General features: G+C 44.5%; 1 protein-coding gene across 2 annotated transcripts in view; it reads right to left on the reverse strand.

Moving 5' to 3' along the window:
• The window catches only part of LOC8033005, a 71,300-nt gene that overhangs the window by 16,359 nt on the left and 30,770 nt on the right, over positions 1-24,171 (reverse strand). For both annotated transcript variants that reach the window (XM_029994934.4, XM_029994933.4), the window contains exons 6-14: positions 23,175-23,472; positions 18,799-18,931; positions 16,716-16,836; positions 14,459-14,563; positions 13,343-13,612; positions 10,648-11,002; positions 6,044-6,185; positions 3,630-3,874; positions 3,423-3,490 (exon numbers count right to left, since the gene is read on the reverse strand). In XM_029994934.4, coding sequence (XP_029850794.2) covers positions 3,423-3,490; positions 3,630-3,874; positions 6,044-6,185; positions 10,648-11,002; positions 13,343-13,612; positions 14,459-14,563; positions 16,716-16,836; positions 18,799-18,931; positions 23,175-23,472 — 1,737 coding nt within the window. The remainder of the gene's footprint in view (positions 1-3,422; positions 3,491-3,629; positions 3,875-6,043; positions 6,186-10,647; positions 11,003-13,342; positions 13,613-14,458; positions 14,564-16,715; positions 16,837-18,798; positions 18,932-23,174; positions 23,473-24,171) is intronic.

Genomic DNA, 24,171 nt, shown 5'->3' on the forward strand with positions numbered 1-24,171 from the left:
TGCCCAGTCATAGTTATGGTCAGCATGTCGATAAGAACTTTTGTGAGTTTGCCCTTTCCATTCAACAACTTGTCACTCTTCTGGGCCAAATTACACAGTGCCGTCCCCATCCTCTTCTGACTGTGGTTCAGGCATTCTTCCTTGACGATGGGGACTATTCTGTAAACTTTCTCTTCCACCAAGGCTGAGAAAGTCCTACTGTCACCATCGGAGACGAGCGTTTTGTATTGCAGGTCATGCTTCTCAACAGACTGCTTAAAAAGGGTCAAGCATGCTTCCACTTCCATCTTCCGTGATTTGGCATCTGTGTTCTGGCATAAATGGTGCTGGTGCCAGTTGTCGTTCCCTTGGACTCCTTGCTGCGGTTCCGTCTGACATCCAAGGCGTAGGTTGGAAAGCACCACGGCATCTAAGATGAGGCCCGTGTGGTACTCGATCACTGATCCAACACCAAACTCCAAGCAGAAGACACAATGCCACAAATGGCACACACAACCTCCAGCTTCATGGCCAGTCTAAGCTTGGTGCTCTCTTGGACTGTCAGCCAGGGTTCCAAACAATGCTTGCACGCTGTGGGGCAGAGCAGAGTTCAAAACATCCATCTGGACGAGGCAGAACTTCGCATATGCATTTGTAGCAGATGAAGTAGTGCAGGCTGCTGAGTTAGGCTGCGAGGCCTGAAACTTTCTTTTGGTTGCTGACATAGCACTAAGCTCAGCTGAACAGCAGCAGCGCGATGTTTAGCAGCCATTTCGACTTCTTGCATCAGAAAATTTGCCGTCAAACGAACGGTGGACAATACGTTTACACCTGTTGCCACAGCATCGATACCACCAATGGGGCCCACGGTGTCCAAAGCAGCTGAGGAGGTCAGCGTCGGCACTCCAGACATTTCTGGAGCACAGTGATCTGGGACGACGAATGAGTCGTCGCCGACAGCCGATGGCACAGAAAAGTCCTTGCTAGAAGCGTCGACGTGACGTGCGGAGGTTTCCAACCTCGCCACCCGAAGAAGCTTAATGGACCGCTTCCAAGCACCGAAAGCGTGCGCCATCTTGAACTTCGTTGCCGGCATTGTGTATGACCACGAAACACACAGGAAATGACGCAAAAGTGCTAAGAAAAAAGCGTTGGAAACGATCTAAGAAATAGCGAAAAGCGAAGCGGAGCTGACGAAAAGAAAGCAAGCAGACCACCGACGTAGCAGACGACAGGAGCAGCAGATGGGAGAAATAGGGAGGAAGAAGGAGCGCCGGGAGGGGAGTGACACGCATCGCGCCCAATGCAGGGGTGGAAGCAAGCTTCAGCCTTTTGGAGCATGCCTGGGAGCAGCAAAGATGCAGCTCTGGAGCAGTAAAACTTCAGCTTTGGAGCAGCTCAGAAGCAACACAAATCGAGTTTTGGAGCAGTATAAGCAAATCTTGGAGCTGCTTGGTGCTATAAGCACAGGTGTGTTTTTCGAAATACAAAAAGAAATATAAATAAAAAAGCATCTCCCTGTGATCTTCTAGAACCATTTCCAAACATGACCTTTCCTTAAATATATTCCAGCCCATAGCAAAAAAAATATTTGAATGGCTCCCATTGAGAACTGTCCTGGTGGTAGCGGGTTGGTTCCTCTCATGGATTTACAATAGTAGGCATAGGCAACTAAAGAAAAACAACTTAAGCTTCATGAAAACAAGACATTTTCACTGTTTAACAACCTAAATCGCACGTTCCATAAGTTAAAAACAAAACCATTTCAAGCTGCAATAGTATGGTATGAAACAAAGTCCAATACTGACTACAGTTCATTATTAGGAAATGCAAATGTTTCAAGTCCCTGTTTAGAAAACAAAAGTATTCCAATATTCTGAACAGAGTACAAATCAAAAGTATTCCAACACTCAACAGAGTACAAATCTACTCTATCTGATAAAAGTACAAATGCAAAATATTGAAAACTTCATGATACCACCAATATCATTCCTCCTCATACATACGCACTTTTCCTCCTCATACATACGCACTTAATTAACCCTTACTAAAAGAGGCATCACTGACTAAATAGAAACAAGAAAGCTTGATTAGGAGTTTTCTTATTGGCTTATTAAAAAAAAAAATAGTGGGTATATCTCGAGGCACCTAGCATTGAGGTCTACCCAGTATCATTTCAAACAAAACCAATCACAGCTCAGCATCGTTCTGAGGTCACCATATCTCTTGTGCAAGAAGCAGACGACTTGCTGTCCGCATTGCTTGGATGCGTTCCAGCACAACAGTTTAGAATTTGCTTTGCTCAGCAGGACATTCCTACTGTTCTCGTCCTCCCGCCGGCTTGCTGTTTGGGTGCCAGAACGTGTATTCAACACATACATCATTTACAAGAAACTCTACAGATGATTGAGGCAACCAATTAACACTTTTATATGCTACATTTACAACACAAGTGAGGAACGCGGAGGCAATCTCAGCAAAAGCATTCCAAACACGCAAAAGTGAATAATATATTATGCCAAATGTTTATTTTTATAAAGTAATTATTGCTTCCCCCAGAAATTAGATGATAGGTGAACATATGCCAGCAAGCTCTTATGTACATTTATATACCATAAGGTCCTGAAAGAATGCACACCCAAAATAAAAAAGTAAATTGTGTGTGTGTGCGCGCGCGCGCACGTGCGTGCGTGCGTGCGTGCGTGCGTGCGTGCGTGTTGGGGGGTACTACAAGCTATGTGAAACGGAAACGCTTCAACTTCAAAGTTTCATGACTTTTCCCTCACCCCAGTCTCGGGTTTCAAACATCATGATTAACTATCACCAGCTCGCCTGCGAACTCACTGTCTTTTCGTTACTGATACATATCGCAGACACGGCGAACTCGCGTGTGCAATAAGTATGTGGGAATTCGCTATGAACTGCCCAGTCACGGGTACGGCAGCAGAACGCGGACGCAGCGCATTCGCGCTTCACAATACGATATAGACACAAGAACCCGGCCCCCTCAAATTCGGGTGTCACGGGAACCAATATCGCGCGCAAAAATCACAGGCAAAAAAGAAAAAAGCGGGAACAAATAATGAATTTGCATGTCATGGGAAGGGATACCCTGCATAGTATGGATGCTGCAGATTCGCGTGCCACGGCGTGATAAGCACGAGGGAACCCGCGGCGAGCACGGAGAGGGCTTCAATGTGGGGTGGCATACCTTGGAACTACACCGTGCGGCAGCCAATGCGAGCCTCGTTCCTTAAAACTATGATGCGCGCCAGCCAATGGGAGGCTATCCCTCAAATTGCTGCTACAGAGGACAGGCTTCGCTTCATTGGGACAGGGGAGTTTAGGTACCATTCAACACGGCTTCAAAAGCTGATAACACCAGTTCGCTCCATGGGACAGTTAATGCTTTCGCATTAATAACAATACAGAAAGCCTTGTACCTATGAACCGATGTTTCCGACCCAGTGCTGTTAATCGATGTGTTGAGATCTTGCTGCTCGTCAGGAGACTGCAAAAGAAAAAAAAATTATCAACTTATCAACATTTCCAGTAGAATAAAAAAAAAGACAAAAAAAAAAAAAAAAAGAACAAGTTTCCAGGAGAGAGAGAGAGAGAAAATAAAAGCAAGCAAGAGAACAGACACTCACAGCCATGTCAGTGCTAGTCTGTTTCTTGAGAGCTGACACGGATGGCGGCTGCCTGTTAGCAAGACTGCCTTTGGCGGCCAGCTCAGCCTTGGCTTTGGCAGCAGTGGAGTCCAGAAATTCGGTGTGTGGCACAGCTCGGTCAAATGCATCTCCTGCTCCCCGCCGCTCCACCGTCGACCGCCGGTGGTCGCTGGACACTTCGTCGGGGCTTAATTCACACCGCAGGCAGTCGTCACTGTCCAATTCTGAAATTAAGTATGCATTCGAAAGGCTTAGTGCAAACTAAAAAAAAACAGTGTCAAAACGTTCTAATGTAATTGCTTCTTTTTTTTTTTTCTTCTTTTAAGAAGTTTCAGGCACCTTAAAATCATGTTTTCTACCCAGAGCAAAAATTCTTGTGCAGTCTCTCTCGAGGTCAGCTCTGCAGGATTCCTGTTCCCTTCTCTACTTAGATTAAGTTGTCAACAGAAAAAAATGCCCGAAGGTTCAAAAATATATAGGCTCCAAAGGTTATCCTTGCCATTCATATAACAATGGTACTCGTAAAAGATATGCATGCTGATGTGCATGTTTACCAAACCACAGGAAGCGGGTTTTTGTTTTTGTATGCTGCGCTCACACAGGCATTTTAAAATAAACACTTTGTTTTACCAAGAAGCAGTAACGTTGTAGGTCAAATAAGGTCATTTCTAAACCAGATTCAATGCTGATCTAATGAATCTGTCTGGTATTTCACCGCCATTAACATTTTATCTCAAGAAAAAAAAAAAAAAATCCCTTTATTTTTTACACTGCTAGACAATTCAACAGTACAGTCTAAGCTCGTTAGAACAGACCTTGATTTTGACCAAGATTTTGGTCTGTTGTAAAAGGAGTATGCTGTACGCAGATATAAAGTTGAGTCAACGGTGCATAGAGGAAACCAACCAAACTTCACAAATCAGTATGTTATATCCGAATATACCAAAGCAGTTTGAAACACCAAAGTTGGCGGATGTTCCACCTTGGACACTAACATGCCCTACAATATCACTCAATATAGATGGCATACAGAAAAAAGTATCAACTGCACAAACTGTATTAAGCAACTGACCCTCTCATTAATCAATATCAACCATCGGTTCAGAACTCACATTTACACTGACGGGTGAACAACTCATCAAAGCTCAGCTGCCGGAGTAGTTATACCCATGGAACAAGTCGTGCTTAAATTCAGACTAGACCACCGCACCTCATCAACTGTCTCGGAGCTGGTGGCCATTAGGGAAAGCTCAAAATATATAATACGCACCGAACCACGAGCATGGTCCGTTTTCACTGACTCAAAAGCTGCACTCCAGAGCATGCAGCACTATCTACGACGTGGAGCAAATGAACAGCTGACATTCACCGTAGTCAGCCTCTGCCAACAGGCCCAACAGGCTGGCCACCACATTCACTTCCAATGGATCCCGAGCCATTGTGGCGTCCCTGGTAATGAGGCCGCTGACCAAGCAGCAAAGAGCGGGCACGACAACGTATCTAGCATTTCTGTTCCATATTCAAGAACTGACGCTGGTGCAACGGTTTTCTGGGTTGGAAAAAAGATAGGTGCGGCCCTCTGGGCAAGCCCTTCTCACCACTATCCACGACTTTATAATCTAGATCCTGAACTGAAGTTCAGACCGCCCAGAAACCTTACAAGAAAGTTGAATCAGTACTTCACCGAATCAGGCTGGGCGCTGCATTTACATATAAATATCTCCACTGTATTGGGAAAAGACCTTCTGCAAACTGCTTGATATGTGAAGAAGTGGAGTCACTGGACCACCTGTTATGCACTTGCTCAATTTATGACGTGGAAAGAGAGGTGCTTACTGAAGAACTTTCCCAGCTGGACTCCCGACCGTTCTCTCTCCAGAAGATCTTAGGAGCATGGGAGAGCCCAGAAAAGCTGGCTGATGCGACCAAATACCTATTACGTTTCTTACGTGACACTTAACTTATTTGCCGTCTTTAAGGAGCAGATATGGAGCTTCACGTTATTTTGATGTGTTTTTATTAATTTCCTCTTCTTGCACTTCTTTGGCATCCCCGATTCCCCCTCCCCAGCACAGAGAAACCGGTTAATGCAAACTGCATGGAGCGACCTTTCTGTCTTTCTAAATAAACCTCTTCTTCTAAACTTTGCTATATGTTCCAATGCGCTTGTACTCAAATATAAAAAATATACAGGCAAGAGAGAACCTCTCTCTCTTTGGACCCCCTCCAAGTACTACTAGTATATGCAAAAATACAACTAAGGCAGCACTTCCCCAGTCAAGCTTGCATAAGCCAATACCAGCACTCTGCAAAGGAACCGAATTAGGATGCACCATCAGTGCACAATGTAACAGTACAGCTTTAGCAACTTCTAGCACATGGAATGTAGTCACCTGAAAGGGGAACTGCAGGGGGTGGTGGCCTCCTCTTCTTCATCTGTGGTGTGAGCAACTTCATTGTGTTATCATAAGGCAACTGCATGGGCAAGCCTGCTGCCTTCTGAGTTTCTGACAGGCAGTTTTCCAGAAGGATGACCTGAGAAGAGCAGTAGAAGCACCAAACAGATTCCAGTCAGAGGGATAATCCTAGTGCAAGAAACTTCAAACAGCACCAAGTGCCGCCTCTTTCGGAATGCCACAGCATCGAGACACGACGATGCATTCACACCATCACATACACCCCTAATCACAATTAGTGGGTACTACTGTCGAGACCGGTTATAGCGAAGTCGGGTATAACAAAAGAGTGGCTACAGCGAGGCGATCACAATTTTTCATTCCCGCTTGCACTTTTTCAATGCATTTGTGTCCGTTTTTAACGAAGGAAATTGAGCGGCTCCCGCGGATATAGTGAAGAGAAATTTTGTGATAATTTAGAAAATAATAAAATTCAGAATATTACTGTCTTGGATCGTTGTAGTTGTGCTGTCGCGGCCGAGCAGCCACCCAGAACAGATCGCAGCCTACGCACCGTCGTCTGCTCCCGGTTCCTTATCTGGGAAGCGGCTTTTCCCCACTGCACGTGAAGAAGCCGTCGTGGTATGCCAATAGGAGCGTTCGAAGAGCTGGCGACAATGCACCTATGACGTACCGACAGAGACGACGGAAAGAACCTAGGTTTGAGAGAGGAAGCAACCCCAATTTAATGGTGGACACTTCCTCGGCAGGTGGGCTCAAGTGCGCCTGAATTTGGTTGTCTCGTAGCCAGCGTGGCGAGGAAACCAGCCGGAGGGGCGGACACGTTTGCAGACGGTAAACGCTTTTGACTCCTTGCATGCTGCAGCTTGTTTTGCAAACGCATCCCACAAACCAAAGGGTCCCCGATCGAGCAGTTGTTCTCTTTCTTAAATCTAGGCTCTCTATACCGACGAAACACAAACTTCAGCGTGAACTTGGTGCCGTGCGCGCTTTGTTTGCTTCGTGTTCCGTGTCAGCGTTGCTAGTCGGTGTGGCTGCTCTCTGCACAAATGTCTAGCTTCGCACAAGCACCAATTCGGCGACTCATTGCCACTCAACGATGATGGGTCCCTGCACCTCGACGAGGAAGACGAAGACCATCTCCTTGAAACAAAAGCATGTCGCATCCTCGACAAAGTGAGCAACAACATAAAGAATGCCGTCCACCACCGGCGTCCTTTGTGGCGGCCGTCGATAAAGCTCTGGACGCGGTCCGTACGCAGCTTGCAGGATTTTCTTTCGATCGGAGCTTCTGTCACGAGAGGCAGCTCCGATCTAGCAGAGAGCACGTGTAGGGAAGCCTCGACCGCTTTCTGCAGGCACGATAAACATGTGCCCGTAACAACCCGTGTTATCTTTTTTTTTTTTTTTTTGCGTGTTACTTTTATGAAGTTTAGATATAACAAAGAAGCGGATATAGCGGAGTGATTTCAGATTCTAGTTGACCTAGTTATAACCAGTCTCGACAGTAGCTGAATTTCAAATTGTCTAACTCCAAAAAATTTTTAGTATGATTCCTTTCAACTTTCTTTTATTGCCGAGAAGACTTTGACCTGTTTTAACATCGAATACGTCTTTGGCAGCGGTAAATTGGAGAAAATGTAAGGCACAAACACGAGACACAAAAGCATTATAACCAAGAGAACATATAGTGTCACAGCCACAGTAGAGCTTCTTCACAGGTGGCATCTCACCCCCAATGGCTGGCAAAAGATTGTGTGAGCACAGCGACAAACAATGGTGTTCTTGTCGAAAGTCAAGCTATGAATCTCGGTACATAAGCGAATGCACCGAGATTTACCGACCCAAAGACACATGCTATGCATAAACATTTCTAAACGTTATCATCAATACTATGCATGCCGATTTTTTCATGTGTGACCAAGGTACTGCCACAAATGTTACTTCGGCAAACATTATTCAAGTTCCTAAATATGTATTCGTCAACAGACATTGCATACCTGATGAAAAATTAGATAGAAAATATAGATTGGATAATTCCACTTTGATGGTATGCTGCGCTGCGTAGTTACGCGGAAAAAAACACTGAAGAAATGAAGTTAAAGCAGAAGGACAGACAAAACATGCATGAATTGGCGCAGACAAACAACGCTTCTGAACTTGATGGTGTTTGCTGTAGCTGCCTCTTTGATATACCAACTGAATGGTGTGTTTTCGTAGCAATTACCTGGGGCCTGATGTTTGCTCCGACATGTTTGGCATCTTATTGAGTAGATCTATTTCTTCTTGTCGCAAAGCTAGTGATGGCTCACTGACGCATGCTCAGTGTCTACCCGAGGCCATGTGAAAAGCCTCTATTATTTCACGCTTTGTTCTGTCCTTTGATCTGGCCAAGATGGAAGTAGTGTCAAGGAGAGCTTTGCAGTTGCATTTTGAACAATGCGCTGCAAGGTTGCCAGGTGCTTGTAGTTGTCCGCATGCATGGTTGTGCTCCCTTAGTCTCTCATCAAGTTCAGAAGCCAACAAATTCAAGACATCAACCATTTGTTTTCTCAGCCGTAATTTCGGAAATACGGGTCGGGGGGAGAAAAAAGAGAAAGAAATTAAACAGTTGTTAGTCTGCGCCAATTCATGCATGTTTTGTCTGTCCTTCTGCTTTAACTTCATTTCTCCAGTGTTTTTTTCCGCGTAACTACACAGCGCAGCATACCATCAATGTCAAACCAACTAGCCCAACTCCAAGCATTATTTGGATAATTCCACATTTGCTTGGAAGAAAAGTTTTTTTTTTTTTTTTTTTTTTTTCATTCAAGTTCCAATGAAACAAAGGTCAAGAGAATCGGTTGTCTCATTCGAGGGTTATGCAATTCAGATATGTTCTGTAAATGCTTTCATCAAGCAGCTCTCCAACAAGCCAACCAAACCTTCCAAGATTTTGCAAGCCTTGAATGAAGAAGTGAAAAACAAATTTTCGTTGGAAGAATAATATTTTATATACAAGTTGTTTGATTTTATTCAAAAGCATTTGAAAAGAAGGTGAGAGTCACATTGCCGCTGTCTTTGCTGTGTATTTATTAAGCTCGGTGGACATTAGATGAGCGAACAGCCGTCGAAATGAGTAGGAAAAAAATATTTTAATTTATTTTTTTTTATTTACGTTTTTTTATGGGTCATGTTACAATTGTAGTTTAAAAGACAGCTATCATGAAAGATACATGGAAGAATGACAGTATGTCACTCTTCCGTGCATTATTCTGGACGGGAGTTTCGGCAAACACTCTGTGCCCAGTTTCGCAAAAACTAATGGATGCGTATCCGAAATCCAACTGCTTTTACCGTATTTACTCGAGTAATAGCCACGCTGTTTATGAAGAAAACCTGAGGGTTCGCTTTTTCGCAGAGCACGCAAATTGCCAATCGCCGCGATCGACATCATGATTCCAGCTGTTTACAGGACAGAGATAATGTCTTTGTGCAAAGATACCATCTGTGAAGATTGCATTTGTATAGAGAATCATGTTCTCGACCTGATTATTCGCTAAATTATTTATGCGCAACGCAGTGATTGGCTGTATTTGTGTTCGGTGGGAAAGCAGATGCAAGGGCTTTGTTCATCAATAGTGCGGCTATTACTCGAGTAAATACGGTATGCAAATTGCTTAAATTAGATCAGCCCGTAATAATGACATCATTTGAAGTTGCAATTTCAACATGACCCATTAAACCATTAATTAGAAAGTTAATTAACATAACTAAGTTAATCAGCCAAATTATTGTTGCAGCTATCACCCTCATGCAACGTCCACAAAGCCCTTTAAGCATATAGTGAAGGTCGCATTCCCGTAACTGTCACTCCCGTTTTCTTTTAAACAAGTTTGAATTAAAACACCCCATATACCTAAGGTCCCTCTATACTGAAAATAGCGCAATTGTAAATGCCTCGACGATCCGAGACGTTTCTTGACAGCACACGCGCCCTACATAAGCGAAATTGCATGTTTCACTCTACAATCACCTAAATAGAAACCTCCTTAAAGAAAAAAAAAAAAATGAAAGCCGTTTACAACTCCCTGTAACACCGAATTAGAGCGCAGCTCTTGAAGAGGAGGGAAGGCTACTGAGGGGAGCGCATACCCCTCCTCCCTCCTCACCTCCTCATCCTGCCTGCTACTCCTCCCTCCGAGCGTCGTTCCCGTCAGCGTAATTGTGAGGCCACTTACGCCGTGACGTCATGTAACCCTCATGACCTTACGGGGGGTCACGTAACCTCACTGGAGTTACGTGACCTCACGGGGGTCACGTAACCTCACTGGAGTTACGTGACCTCACGGGGGTCACACGACCTCACGGGTGTCAGGTGACGTCACCGGGAGTCACGTGACCTCACGGGGGTCACGTGACCTCACGGTTACGACAATGGCGACGCCGCCCAAGCCAAAAACAATTGCCCAAGAGCTGCGCTCTGAAAAAAAAATTTCAGCTTTAAGAATTGATGAGCGCAAGGTGAACACACTGACAAAGGTGTAAGCTCGCCACTCTACAGTCACAGCAAACGTCACTCTCCCCGGGGCCGCACTGACCCGATCCTTGAGCGCCTTGACCAGGGCGTTGTACTCGTGGTCCTTCTCCTGCAGCTGGTGCAGGTGGAACTCCTCTCGCTGAGCCGCCTCTTGGCCCCGCTGCTGAAGTTCACGCAGCAGCCGCTTGGCTCGGCCGTACTTAGCCTCCAGCGCACACAGCCGGTCCTGCAGCTCCAGGGCCGCCTCGTGCTGCTGGGCCGCTTCCTCCCGCAGGGCTGCGGCCGTTGCTTCCGCGTCCTGCAGCCGCCCCTGGGCCCCTTCCAGCAGCCGCCCGAGGTCTACCCGCTCCCCTTCAGCCAGCGCCAGCTTCTCCCGCAGCGAGCGCACCTCGGCCTCCGCCACCGCCAGACGGTACCTGGAGGCCGGAACAAGACGCCTCGGGCTGGAGTCTCGGGCAAAATGCCGCACAGGCCGCAATTTTTGGGCCGGGCCCGGCCCGCCTGAGCCCAACAGGTTTTATAAATATGAGCTCAAGCACGGCAGATTTTTTTTTAACTTTCTTGACCGCGCCCATAGGCTATTGATCACCAGTGATCAATGGTATCCAGGCACTGTCAAATAATTAAATTTAGTGCGGAGAATTACATTCCACATTCTCGTGCATAGCCGAAGAACAGTAGTTTCAGTTTCAATGTAGGTTTTAGCTTGATCACAAGCTGGTGTGCTGTCAAAAATAGTCCTGGAAACGGTGGTTGCGCTTGTCTAACACGGCTAACTGCTTGCATCAGTCTTCGTAACAAAGATGGCAATATATACATAATTCGGATACATAGCTCTGGGGACACTTTTAATTAAGTTGTAGGCATCACTTAACAGATGGTTGTCTAAAAGCATCACTATAATTTCCAATACTGCCCTGAGCTGCCGTGCACATTTTATGTTTCCAACAAAGCGGACAAAAATGCTAAATATGAAGGAACTACAATAAAGGCTATGACAAAACTAAGGTAGAACACAAAGAAAGCATTCTGCAGGGGGTGTGAGGTGTACTATCTGGTTTCACCAATATAAGCATTCCTTCAGTGAAAAGCACACATGTTACAGAGTAACTCTCCGGCATATCAAAAATATACAGTTAGTTAGAGCACTCTAACTTTCAGGTGTAAAAGCCCCGGATGTGGGACACATTTTGTATATTCAGAATTCTTTTAGAGTGCAGCTCTTAAGGGCCCGTTTCCGGCTTGAGCGTCGTCGCCGGCGGGGTTACCTGACCCCCCCCCCCCAAGGGTCACGTGACTCTCCTCACGGTCACGTGATCCTTCCCTCCCAGGGTCATGTGACCACCCCCCCCCCCCCGGATTATATTGAAGAATGAGGGGAGGAGGAGGAGGAGAAGGAGGGGGCTACCCTCCCCTCAATACCCTTCCCTCCTCCTTCCCCCCTCAGTGCCCTTCCCTACTCCTCCTCAAGAGCAGCACTATAATTCGGCTTTGACTTTTTAACTTGACATAGCTGTAGAAGTTCCATCGTTTATACGCCTTTTGCACATACATTGTATTTTCAAGAATTACATTTTAAATACTTTTCCCCACATTATACCAACCCGTTTCTTTTGAAAGAAGAACTAATTGGCCAAATTTTGATGTGTCATATTATACGCAAATTAGGTAAAATAAAAGCGGTTGCACGGATCCTTTGAAAATTGCTGCTTTTCCCGTGGTCAGGAAAGAGTTAAAGTGAGCCCTAAGAAGTTTACCAGCCCTAACCTGACAATTCTTAGACACAGAAACAGGTCTAATTCTGTTGCTTCATCTTATGTCATAAAATTACAAAGCTAGAAAATGTTTTTCTGGAGAAATTTTTACTCTCACTCTTGTCCCTAGATTGCCTGTATACTAAGGTGAAAAGCTCACACCCCCTCTCCTCCACTGGGCACCACTGTACTTTCTACAAGCGTGGCGGCACTCTTGCAAATGCCACAAATGTCGACACCAGTCCCAGACATCATGAAAAAAGGCTTGCTGGCAATCCGGTTACACCTTGTCAGCACTAGCAACTAGCTAATCACCGAGTTGGCAACTAGCCTCTTCCCTCGTGTCTGAGGGAGCATAGTGAGACAAGATCCATAGTGGCGTAATACTAGGGGTAACATGTATCAAGTTTAACAATAGTCCTTTTTACTCCAATAATCCCTGGAGAAAGGGAACAAGCGGGACAAAGGACAAACACAAATCTCCAAACACAGCTAGGTGACTGGTGCGCGATTGAAAAAATCCACCTGGTCTTGGTATCGAACTAGGGACCTCTTCATTTCCAATGGAGTGCTCTACCAACGGAGCTAACCAGGAGTTGGACGTCAGTAGAGCAAACAGGTTTTAACAGCCGCCACCAGTCTAACACCAACAAGGGTGAACGGCCCGCATTTTAAGTATATGATGTCCATACAATTAATGCAATGGTGCAAGCGAGCTGGACAAGAATTTATTATTTATAAAGTCCTTTACGCTTGCGAAATAACAAAGTCTTACCACAGCTGACTGAAACGCAGCCTTTGGATGTAATCAATGTTCACCCGAAGCTTATCGCCCGACTCCAGTGTCACAGGAGACTGCACTGCAAGGGTAAGCTAAGCTTTTAATATGCAGTTCAAGGTGCCCCTCACAATTACCAGTAGATGCCAATATTTTTCAACGAGTACAATCCCAGTCACCTGAATAACTCTGGAGACTGGCAGCGACAGGTTCTGAGGACTTACTGCGTCTCCTTGAAACGGAGCCGGATACCATCGGGGTCTGTGTCAGGCGAGAGTGAGTCGCTGCTGTCATTGGACAGCTCAAAAGCCACGCCCGGAGTGAGCTCTTCCCCATCGTCATCAGGAGTCGAAGCGAGGGAGTCCAGCCCCCCCTGGGCGTCCTGAGGAGCCCCCTTGAGCCGTGCCTCCCGTTCCCTGTCTGCCTGAATCGACTGGTAGATCAGCTGCGCTATCTCGCTGTTGGTCGAGTCCCGTTCGCGGCCAATTAAGAACCTGCACCGCCAAAAAGTAACCAAGCAGTGAACAAATCGGCCTCAATCACTCCCGTCACAGCCAAGAATCGCAGCACAATCAATCATCCTGCCCAATTTACAGCGACATAATATGTACCAAAAGAAAACAACTGTAGCACTAATACATCCACCGGAACGGGTGCCGAGCACACCGTTTGAACTTGTTGACAAGCGAGCAAAAACAAGTAGAAGGTCACAATATGCATGCCAGAGAGAAGCACAGTTTTGATTCTGTGGCAAACCTATCCCAAGATTTATCTACAAAGACAGTGCAGAGTAAGATCCCCCTGTGGTATTCACCTATAGCAAAACATTACGAAGTACTGCCTTCTTTTGCCAACAGTGTGTTTTTGTCAGCTGAATGCTGCACAATTTCCAAACAAAATTAGCAGATACACCTGTGCTTGATAATAATCCCTGGAAAAGGAACAAGGGGGACGAAGGACCAACACCAATCTCCAAACACAGGTAGGTGACTGGTGCACAACCGAAAAAATCCGCCTGGTCCTGGTATCGAACCAGGGACCTCTCCATTTCCAGTGGAGCGCCGTACCAACTGAGCTAACCAGGAGTTAGACGTCAGTAGAGCAAATGGGTTTTATCAGATGCCACCAGTCTAACAACAACAAGGGTGAATGGCTTGCATTTTAAGGTTATGATGATAGTGCTAGTGTTTGTCCTTTGTCCTCCTTGTTCCCCTTCTCCAGGGATTATTATCGTCATGCTTGCCCAAATCACTTGCACCTTTGGATTATCATCATACTTGTGCTCGCTTTTCTTCATCACGCACCAATTATAAATACATAGGATCTTTTGCCTCACCCACCTTACGAGCCCGGAGGTATTCCGCAGAACTGACGCTGCGTATGCCTGTGTCACACCGACAAGGGACTTGCCATCCACTTCAATGATCTGATCATTTACTCGAATTCTGCAAGAAAAAAAATGTACACATTTTTGGTGCGCACGCTTGCAGGTGTACTACACTTTTCATAAAGGGAACCTTCATTCAATTTCAAAACAAGTAGGGCTGCCAATAATTTCTGTTTTAACATGCCCATTGTGACGTGTCAAAGCTTTCTTTTTTTTTTTTTGCGTTCTGTTGCAAATAATTTTTTACAACTTTTGTACAACTTGATCATTTTTTCTTATTTGTGAGGTCACAGTTTGAACATGCATCTCCTCGAAACCAAAGCCTGGCATGTTGCAGTGGCAGACATCAACGCTACTCTTGCTACCAAAATGAATTAGTAAACAACTATAAAATGGTCAAATAAGTTTTTTTTTTTTTTTATTTCAAATTTTTTGCAGTGGTTGAACAAAAATTAGGACTTACTCTTGATGCCACACACTGCGTGCATAACACAACCAATGACAGCTCAAAACTTTTCTATATTTCGTATTAAAAAAAAAAAAAAAAGTGAAGTCACCACCTCTCAATATCACATTAGCCTCCCAACCATTAATACCAAGACTCTTCTGGCATTAGCTACCATGCTAACTAATATGCCATCATCTGCACTGCTTTCTTGTGTCCCCTTGTCCTGGCAAGGCACCAAGCCAGAACAGAATTGCTGGCTTTTATCTTGTCATAAAAACTGTTATCTTCTTTGGTCAATCCACCTTCCACCTTGTGAACAACTTTGGTCAATCCACCTTGTGAACACAAAAAGGATGACGAAGAGGGCCTGTTGCAATTTATGTCGCAACCCAGACTTCTGCACTAGGCAATTTGCAAGAAAGCTGGAAGATAGCCATCTCAATGTCTCTTTCATTTTCATAATTCAGACCTACCCAGTGATGATTGGTCTGAATCATTTTTGAGCACATCTTGGAGCAAATTTTGGAGCAGTCAAGAGTCCACTTTGGCGCAGCAAACGGAACTTTTGGAGCAGAGCACACAGTTCGTTTTCATTCATACTGATGTGAATATTACAATAATATTCACGCGCTGGCCTGTCCAACTAAAAGACAATGTCTATTTTGCCCTCCCACCCCTGTACAGCTTTTTGTTAGCGTCAACTGTACAAAAGGTTCAATTCTCTCAAACACGTTACTAACTGTTTTGTTGACTCTAGAAAAAAAAAAAAAAAACGGCAACAAGGTGCTGATTGATTAACAAAAGAATGAGCTGCTGTGATGGATATTATAAATATGGAATCACAGGCAAACCAAATAGTAAGTGTTCAACTGAAATAATGTGAGAATAGAATAATTTCGAGCATCCAAATTGATGGTTTATTCCAGTTTTAAAAGGTTTAAAAAAAACTGGAGTTCTCAATTCAGATACAAAGCAAAGCTTTTGTCATTTGGTTATGAACATCTATGACGTTATATGTGTAGAACTCTAAGATAACAAAAATGAGCATGTGAACCATAAATATACTTCCTTAAAAGCAATCCTGCCAGACTCGTTAAGGTTAAGCGAACAGATGAAAGCGAAATAAAGGTGACAACAAAAGAGATGACAAACATAATCCTACAGAGAAATCCATATAAATCTTCTTGCAATACCGAAGTATACTTGCTAATTCACGACTTTCCAAAAGCCTATCGTCAGAATATTGTAGTCTATCATATATACTAGCCCAAGTTTTATTCGGAAATCGTGTGAAACGTCTTGTTCTGGAGGAGTGTTTTTTCCTTAGCACATGGGTGCGCTGTGGAGATGCAAGATATGCAAAATTAGGGTACCTACTTGGCGGTTGTTTCTGCACTGTAGTACACCAGTGCGTGGTGAGAAGCGCACTCAATGAAGCTAACTAACCCACCAGAACAGACCATGAACTTGAGAAATATTACGAAATGTCCAAATACCATCAGTGTTTGAGATGAAATCAAATAATTCATTATTTGAGGCGATAATTGAAAGTTCTGAAACTTTGCACAAGCCAACAGTGGCCATCGAGATGTGAAGCAGGGCCCGAGCTATCACATTTTCAGTGCTAATAAAGCAAAATTACATTTTTATGCAATGTTGGTGCAGATTCCTCACATTTTGTCAAAATGTAACAGGATGTAGCAGCGCAGGCACTTCGGTGTAGTTTGGTGCCAATGGCAGAGCAATCACATCACTGACCTACCTGTTGTCCTTATAAGCTGCTCCGTTTTCCGTTATAGTCTTCACAAAGATACCCAATTTTTCTAGTCCGGCATCAGCACCAACCCCCATGCCAATAATGCTGAGACCCAGTCCTTCAGGACCTGAAAGATGAGAATGAAGTACTGTAAACGACTTATTTTCGCAAGGACCTCATTTTCGCAAATTTCGTGAATCACCTCCAATTCACAAAAAATAGGTCCCACGAACAATGGACTTCTTGCGAAACCGACGCGCCCCATTGCGGCAAAATACCACGCAGTGCACTCTGGGAACTAGTTGGCCACTCAGTTTCGGTTTCGACTGTGCAGATTCATCTCGTGCTATCACGCCGCGACCGAACGCGCTGCTTGCGTTTTCGATTATCTGACTTTTTACGAATGTACAATACACTCATTCTCGAGCGATACAAAAACGAAGACCGGGGCACTTTCCTTGGTTCCCGAAACACCGGATATTGTGCGTGAGAATGCAAACATAGAAAGACGTGGCTTAGTCACCTCACCCCACAAGTGCATCTTTGAGCTCGTGTCAGTAATCCCGTCTAGTAGCAGTGAACTACAAGTGAAATTCGGTCACCTGGAGCATTACACGTATTTTGTTTGCCAAACGTCCGCTTCTTGTTACTTCATTGGGCGAAAAGCAAGCCGCATCCTCACAGGAGTATCAAAGTTGAGCCCAGCATTGACGCATGAACTTTTAAGGAAACGCTATAAATTCTACCTCACTATAGTTACTATAATGTCTTCTTCGTGTCATCATATATCTCCCACTCAAATTTTATGCTGATAAAAGATTAAGTTTTCGCAAACGCTGAGATCGGCTAGCTACGACGGATGCCCTAACAAGCGTCCCCTACTCCTCGCTAAGCCTTTTTGGACGAGCTTTTATTGACGCCCAAGAGCTGTGCCTGAACGTTGCGTCTGAAATTATCTCGGCATACTAAGGCAGGAAGAAAGGAATCACATAACAAATATTATGGCCATTAGCAAACGTCAAATGCACTTTGAATAATTTCGTTCCTTTGGCGCACCGCATAGGGGTTCATGCCCGTCCGGCGTACTTCTGGCGAATGGTGCGACATTTTTCACACAAGTGCTCGACTTTTGCTTTCTTAAAATGGTTTGTATGTGCGAATGTGCCTATATGATTGCAGGATAACTTTACGCGCATACGCGATGTTGAATATTAGTGAAATGCAAGTGGGGGCCTTTCGCTTCGTGCAGTGCTGCGGGTCAGTACAGATAAGAGATAAGAGGTGTGTTATAATTGAGCTTTTCAATGGCGCCTCCGAGTTTTACCTCGCGTACACAGGCGTATTAAGAATACAGTAATTGCAAAAATTAATATTTCGTCTATGGACGCACGAAACAAACAAACTTCCTGATCAACAACACTAATTTAAAGGCGCGAGCTCGATGTGTGCATACTTTTTGGTTGCTACAGCTTGTTGATTCGTACATAAGCAAGATCCCCGAGCTCCGCAGCGTCGACATTCCCAGCACAGGCTCGTCCACATACCTCGATTGGAACGCTAACAGAAAGGCTCAAGTACAAAAATAAAACAAGCATGTATTAAGACAAGCTATACGTCTCGGTCTTGTGCTAAAGCTTCGAGGTCTGGCCATTTAGGTTAGTTTAGAGACCACAAATGACGCTCTCGGGACCAGAAAACATGAGATAACGGCCGTTAAAAGTCCACGTTGTGTGTAGTAATCTCTTATCGACGTGTCGATCGAAACCGAAACCATGCCACTCTCCTCCCTGGCCAACTAGTTCCCAGAGTGCAACGCGTGCCGTGTTGCATGCAGGGCTTTATGGAAGTAGTCTATTCCTGTAAAATGTAAACACAGTGGAATCTATATTGAGATCCCACCGCGTCACGAAAATTAGAACCCGCAAATTATTCCAAAACTTTAGCTTTCACCTAAATCGCGAAATATTGAGCCCCCGAAAAATATGTTGTTTACAGTATACTAAAATATTTAAGAGTACAAGCCACGACAGTTCACACTTTCTGCCAAGGTCAGACTATGTATAAAGCCCGAAACAAAGGTTGAATTTACCTTTAACAAGCTCCACAGGAAACACGTCCATCTTCTCAATTCTCTTCTCTAGTTCGTACTCTGCTGAAGCAGAGACTGGATCTACATCGTCGTTGCGTCGATCATAGTCATCTACGGAGTGTGTGCTGAATACCTGCGCACAATACCAACAATAATGTATTTGGGCAGAGCCCCGCTCACACGACAGTGATTGTCATCACTGTCAAGACCATTTCTAATGAAGTCAACGGGAATCAGAAATCACTTCGCTATATCCGCTATTTCATTATAACCAACTTCGGTTATAGCGATGTGCAAGAGGGAACGGGAAATAGTGATCACTTCGCTGCAGCCGCTATTTCGTTATAACCAGTATCGACAGTACTACTTTTCACCCATCCTGATTTATGGAAGCCTTTTTTGTTCATTGCAGTCCAATACAAACTAGCCAACTTGTGACTCCATTGCATCACATTCAAGACAGCATGCTTTGGGGCATACTTCCAACCTAAAATGACGAAAAAAAAAAAAAATGCCAGCAGAGTTGGGCATTGTTACAATGTTTTGGTAGAAACCAGTAGAAACCTGCCTGGTCGTCAAAATTCCGTCGAGTTGTTTGGACTAAGGCTGCACCAAAATAGCTAGGAAAACTGCTGAGATCAGTTTTCATGTGTTTCATGGCTGCCCGACCCGTCCGAGAACATGGATAGGCGCCGTAAAAAATCGCAACTAGCAACGTCGGACCATGACCGCTCGGGCAAGAAGCACTGTGCTACGGGTGAATTTACATGAAGACACGTTGACATATCTTTACAAGCCTCTAAAGACCCGAAACGCGAAGAGTGTCAGAGTAGGTCAGCTTGGTGTAAGCTCCAGACGCACAGGGATTTTGACCACTCTAAATGGTAGCAATCACCGACTTGTTATACCCGACTTACATGGTGCGATTCTGCTTGCAATTTTTAGTTACGTTGAGCATAGCAGCTTTCAACTATGCTTCTTTCTAGCATGAGCAACGTTGCAAGTGAAAATTGCAACATCTAAATTAGACGTTAGTGCTGATAGATTGCCGTCCGTCACACAATTCACGCAAAGTTTTGCAGTGTAATGAACCTGTCCATTTCATTGAAGCCCCCAAGTAGTCAGACATTGATAAGATGCAAGTTCAATATAATCCCAACGTGAAAAAAAAGCATGGAGACTAGCACTGATGCCGACAACATGGCACAGCAATGGTTTGTTGATGGGGAGGCTGCACTTCTTGCCCACACCCCACTGTGCACGTGCAGCATTGCTGGCGCAGCTACCTAGGGGCGCATTGATTTGTTTGCAAACATTAGTGTGTAAATATCAGCTGCTGGTCTCCAATGCCTTTTCTATGGGAAAGTCTCGAGTCACACAACTTCTGAGAAAATGATACAATTCCTTTTGAACGTTTTATGATTAAAAACAGAAGGTTGCAGTCATGTTTTTCTTGAGAAGTAGCTTCTAAAGCTTCTTTTTTTTTTTTCTTTAATGAATGCCAAGTATTTTCATAAAACTAAACACTGAATTATTCAACAAAACTTTAAGAAAGCCTTTTTTCCTTGGAAGTTGGTCGGCACACTTAAAAAAAAAGCAGCTCAGCTGAAGTACTCTTTTAAATAGAAGCCGAGTGCTGAAATGCTCAATTTGGAAGTTAGAAATCCCCCTCACCCAAATACCATTCAAAATTAGAGTTTTCCTAAACTTGAATTTTAATGATACTACTGACTGGGTCATAACACGCTGACACAAGCATATCGAGGGCCACACTGAAGTCCCCTTAGTTCAATCCAGCTCACTCAGTCATGTTAACATGAAAATTAGCCAGTGAAGATGTCCTACTGCTTAGAGCCCCAGTCACTATTGCACACCCTCACACCGACCAATACCAAACTATATAACTTATGCAGCCCAGAGTATCAATGCATATACCAGACCTGCCAACCCTACAATGCTGAAAATACTACAGGGGGCGCAAAAAAAAAACCACTACAGTTGTATGAAGAAATACGAAAACTTTTATTCTTCAAAACTTGGTTTAGTCGAGAAAAATACCTTAACATTCATTGCACCAAATGTCTTATTCTTTAGAAGTAGAAGGTTCGGCCAACACCACGGTGTAGGAACGCTCTTTGGGTGTGGAGACTCCTCTCCTCGCCCCGTCGGAACGGCGACCACATCACGTCCCCTCCTTTCCCATGTTTTCTCTGACTGCCCCTAGAGGGCGCCAACACATTCCGGCCGTCCGGCCGCCAGCCCTCACCAGAACGTGGGCTACGTCACCCATGGTTGTTTTAAATGTTTTTTTTTTTGTTATTTTTTGTTTTTTTCCGCAATGGTGAACGATAAAGGAAATGTAAAAAACAAAGATCCGAATTTGGAAATAGCCAAACATTTGAATGGGCAGATTCCCAGCCTTCGACACCTGGCATACAATTTAAGTCGATCATTCCGCTAGTCGCACTCTTCCACCATGATTTTGGATGACCGTGATTAAAACATCACAGGCACCATATTTTCAATCACCAAGAGTTACTCCGACGCACTTATTTTGTTTCTGGCGACCACCACCAAGGTGTTATTTCCGGCTTCTGGTTGGCCACATTCGAACTTGTGAAGACGCCCTGGAACACGCCCAGCCCGCTTACAGCCAATGATGCCTTCTCATTTGCCTACTGTACTTCCCAATGAATGGCCCAACTCTCTCTATATACCTAGTAACCCTGGAGCAAAAGTGCAACGAGCTCGCCTGCCTACTTGCTTTAACTCTCTCTATATATGCCTCTGGCTATTGGCGACTCCAGCGAAATTGTTGCCGCGTAGCGGCAATGCTGAAAACTCAGGAGAGGAGTTCTTTTCGACTGTCGTCCGCTATGGCTGCTTGGTTCCCTAGGCAGCATAGAAACAATCATCATTTCCAGTAATTATTTTTATGCTTCTGCCGTGTCATTCCTACGCACTGAATAGAAAAAGGTTTGTAGCGTCGAAAAATCGCTTTGCTTTCATATGTAACACTGATTTTACGCTGCAGTGCAAGAAATTTGTGGTGGTCCGCGTGCTGAACGACGAAAATGACCTCCTTTCGTCTGCCATTTTACCTGACCAGCGCGCACCCTTTAGTTCGCTGGAGTTGCGAATACCCCCTATAACGAACGGTAGCTTGCACCCCCTAGCATACAAGTCAATGAATCAGTGTTGCCAATACAAAGTTGCAAACTGGTGAGATACAGCTCAAACAAAAACAATTTACTTTTTTTTTTTTTTTTTTTGCACAAGATACGAGTTATTTTACAAATATTGCTGTCACTACGATAACAGTCAGAAAGCAATGAAAAGCGGGCACCTTGCGATAAAATCGTAAAACTTGGCAGGTATGATTTATCCTATGAAGCATTCTTTACCCATAAATAGAATTCCGTGTTTTTTAAGTTTATTTCTCGCGAAAGTCAAAAAATGTTTTTCCGAGTTTATTTTTTGTCGTAAATTTAGAGTTTATCGGAGTTTATTTACGATAGATGGCAGATTCTCCAAAATCCCGAGTTTCAATTCGCTGTGTTCCCAATGTTTCAAACTTCAATATAAAAACAAATATTATCTAGACACAAACCTGCCCCAAATTTATAAGAATTCAGCTGTGTCAAATGATATTTTTTCATCTAGATTGGGCATGGTGCCCTTGCCATTCGTAATACTAACTGTCCCACAACAAAAACTTTCACTGAAATCCTTGACATAGCCTCTGCAAAGCTCTTTTTCTTCCCATTCCACCGCTTTGTCCTGCAGATAGAACCTTTTGCTATCTGCCTCCCTCCTATGATCACAGCTTTCACTTTTATAACAAACACAACTCCACATCCCTCTAAGACATCCAAATTGAAAACTAGAACAGTGGCTTTTGTCGTGACCCGAAATAACGATGACCCTTTGTCCTGAACAAAACTTGGCAAGAGAAACAGTAAACCCCATTTTGTCGACAGCCCCAGATTGAAAGGAAACTGGAGAGGCCTCTCCTCAGGACCACAGACCCTAAGCAAACTTATTTGTAATATATTGTTTTGTTTTCTTTTTTTCTTGCCATTGTGGCATTGAAATTTTGAGTTTTCCAGATAAATTTGAATTGACAAAAATTTTACCAGCGAGTGTTTTTCAGATTTTATCAGATTTATTTGAAAACATGGAACCCTACCCATAAATAAAAAATTCTGCAGATTAAGCAATATTTTTTTTTTCCCCTTATATGTGAACTTTTACTTTTGCACCCTTGCCCCAGAATGTTTTCCTCAGGTGTGGAAATGCCACGGTTGAGCATTCAAGGGATGTAAATGCACGGAAGTGAGCCGAATCTTACGAGCCCTTTTGGGCTGGTCACCTACCTTGATGGGGTCGGTGCTGAATTTGACCCGTGAGCTGTGGCGCAGTGGAGGAGCGGGAAACTGGCAGTTCTCCACGCACTCTTCCTCGTCACTCGTCAGGCCCGGCTGCTCCGTAAAGAAGTGGCCGTCCGGCAAGACGTGGTAAGACACACCCTCTTCCTCCACCACCACCACACTGGCTAGCCGACCGGTGCCCTCTTCCTCCGACGCCACATCCACAGTGGGCGACGGCGTGCGCAGCACCAGAAGACGCCGCACCTCTTGGGCCTCTTCGTCACTCAAGATCTCTTGCTGTCGGCTGGAATGAGAGATTGAAGGAAGACGCGTCAATCTCTCGGACCTTCCACCCACGCAGCTGGGAAATGGCCCCACTCTAGCAACCTCCACATGCCTCAAAGCTGCCCTGCACATAATGGTTTAATCCATTGCTCGGCTTTCTGTTCATGCTAAAAGCACAGCACTCAGCGATTAGCCAAGACGTGATGGTTGCACTTAGTTGCACTTTACTCATACAGGTATCAAAATCTAGACCTTGTTGGTTGCAACCCAAGTTGGTGCCAAAAAAAGTGGACTGGTAGTTTGGATGTGGTAATTTCAGCTGAGTCTGTGTGGGAAACGAAAAGTGGGAAACACCAGTGGTCAAATGTTCAGACTGACTGTGTCGCGTTCCGCACGTGATGAAGTCCAGCTGGAATCTACTCCATTTTCATACTCGTTTCTATACTTTGGTTGGGAACTTCACTGGGATTTTCACGAACAGCAAAATTTCCTTTGTTTTTTAACCCTCGGAAAAGCTGTATGTAATTGCAGGGGTGGAAATGCTAATAGGCAGACTAGGCAGCTGCTTAGGGCGGCAGGATTTGGGGACGGCAAATTTCTGAGGGTGGCTTTAGTGATGCCTATTCTCGGCAACCTAGAGCCTTGTTATGCAAGACAAGAGGGAAAAAAGACTGGTATTTTATGTCTCTGGGACGAACTGGCATGACAAAATACTTGG

Source organism: Ixodes scapularis, unplaced genomic scaffold, assembly GCF_016920785.2.
Source record: "Ixodes scapularis isolate PalLabHiFi unplaced genomic scaffold, ASM1692078v2 PGA_scaffold9__187_contigs__length_104089568, whole genome shotgun sequence".
Lineage (NCBI taxonomy): Eukaryota > Metazoa > Arthropoda > Arachnida > Ixodida > Ixodidae > Ixodes > Ixodes scapularis.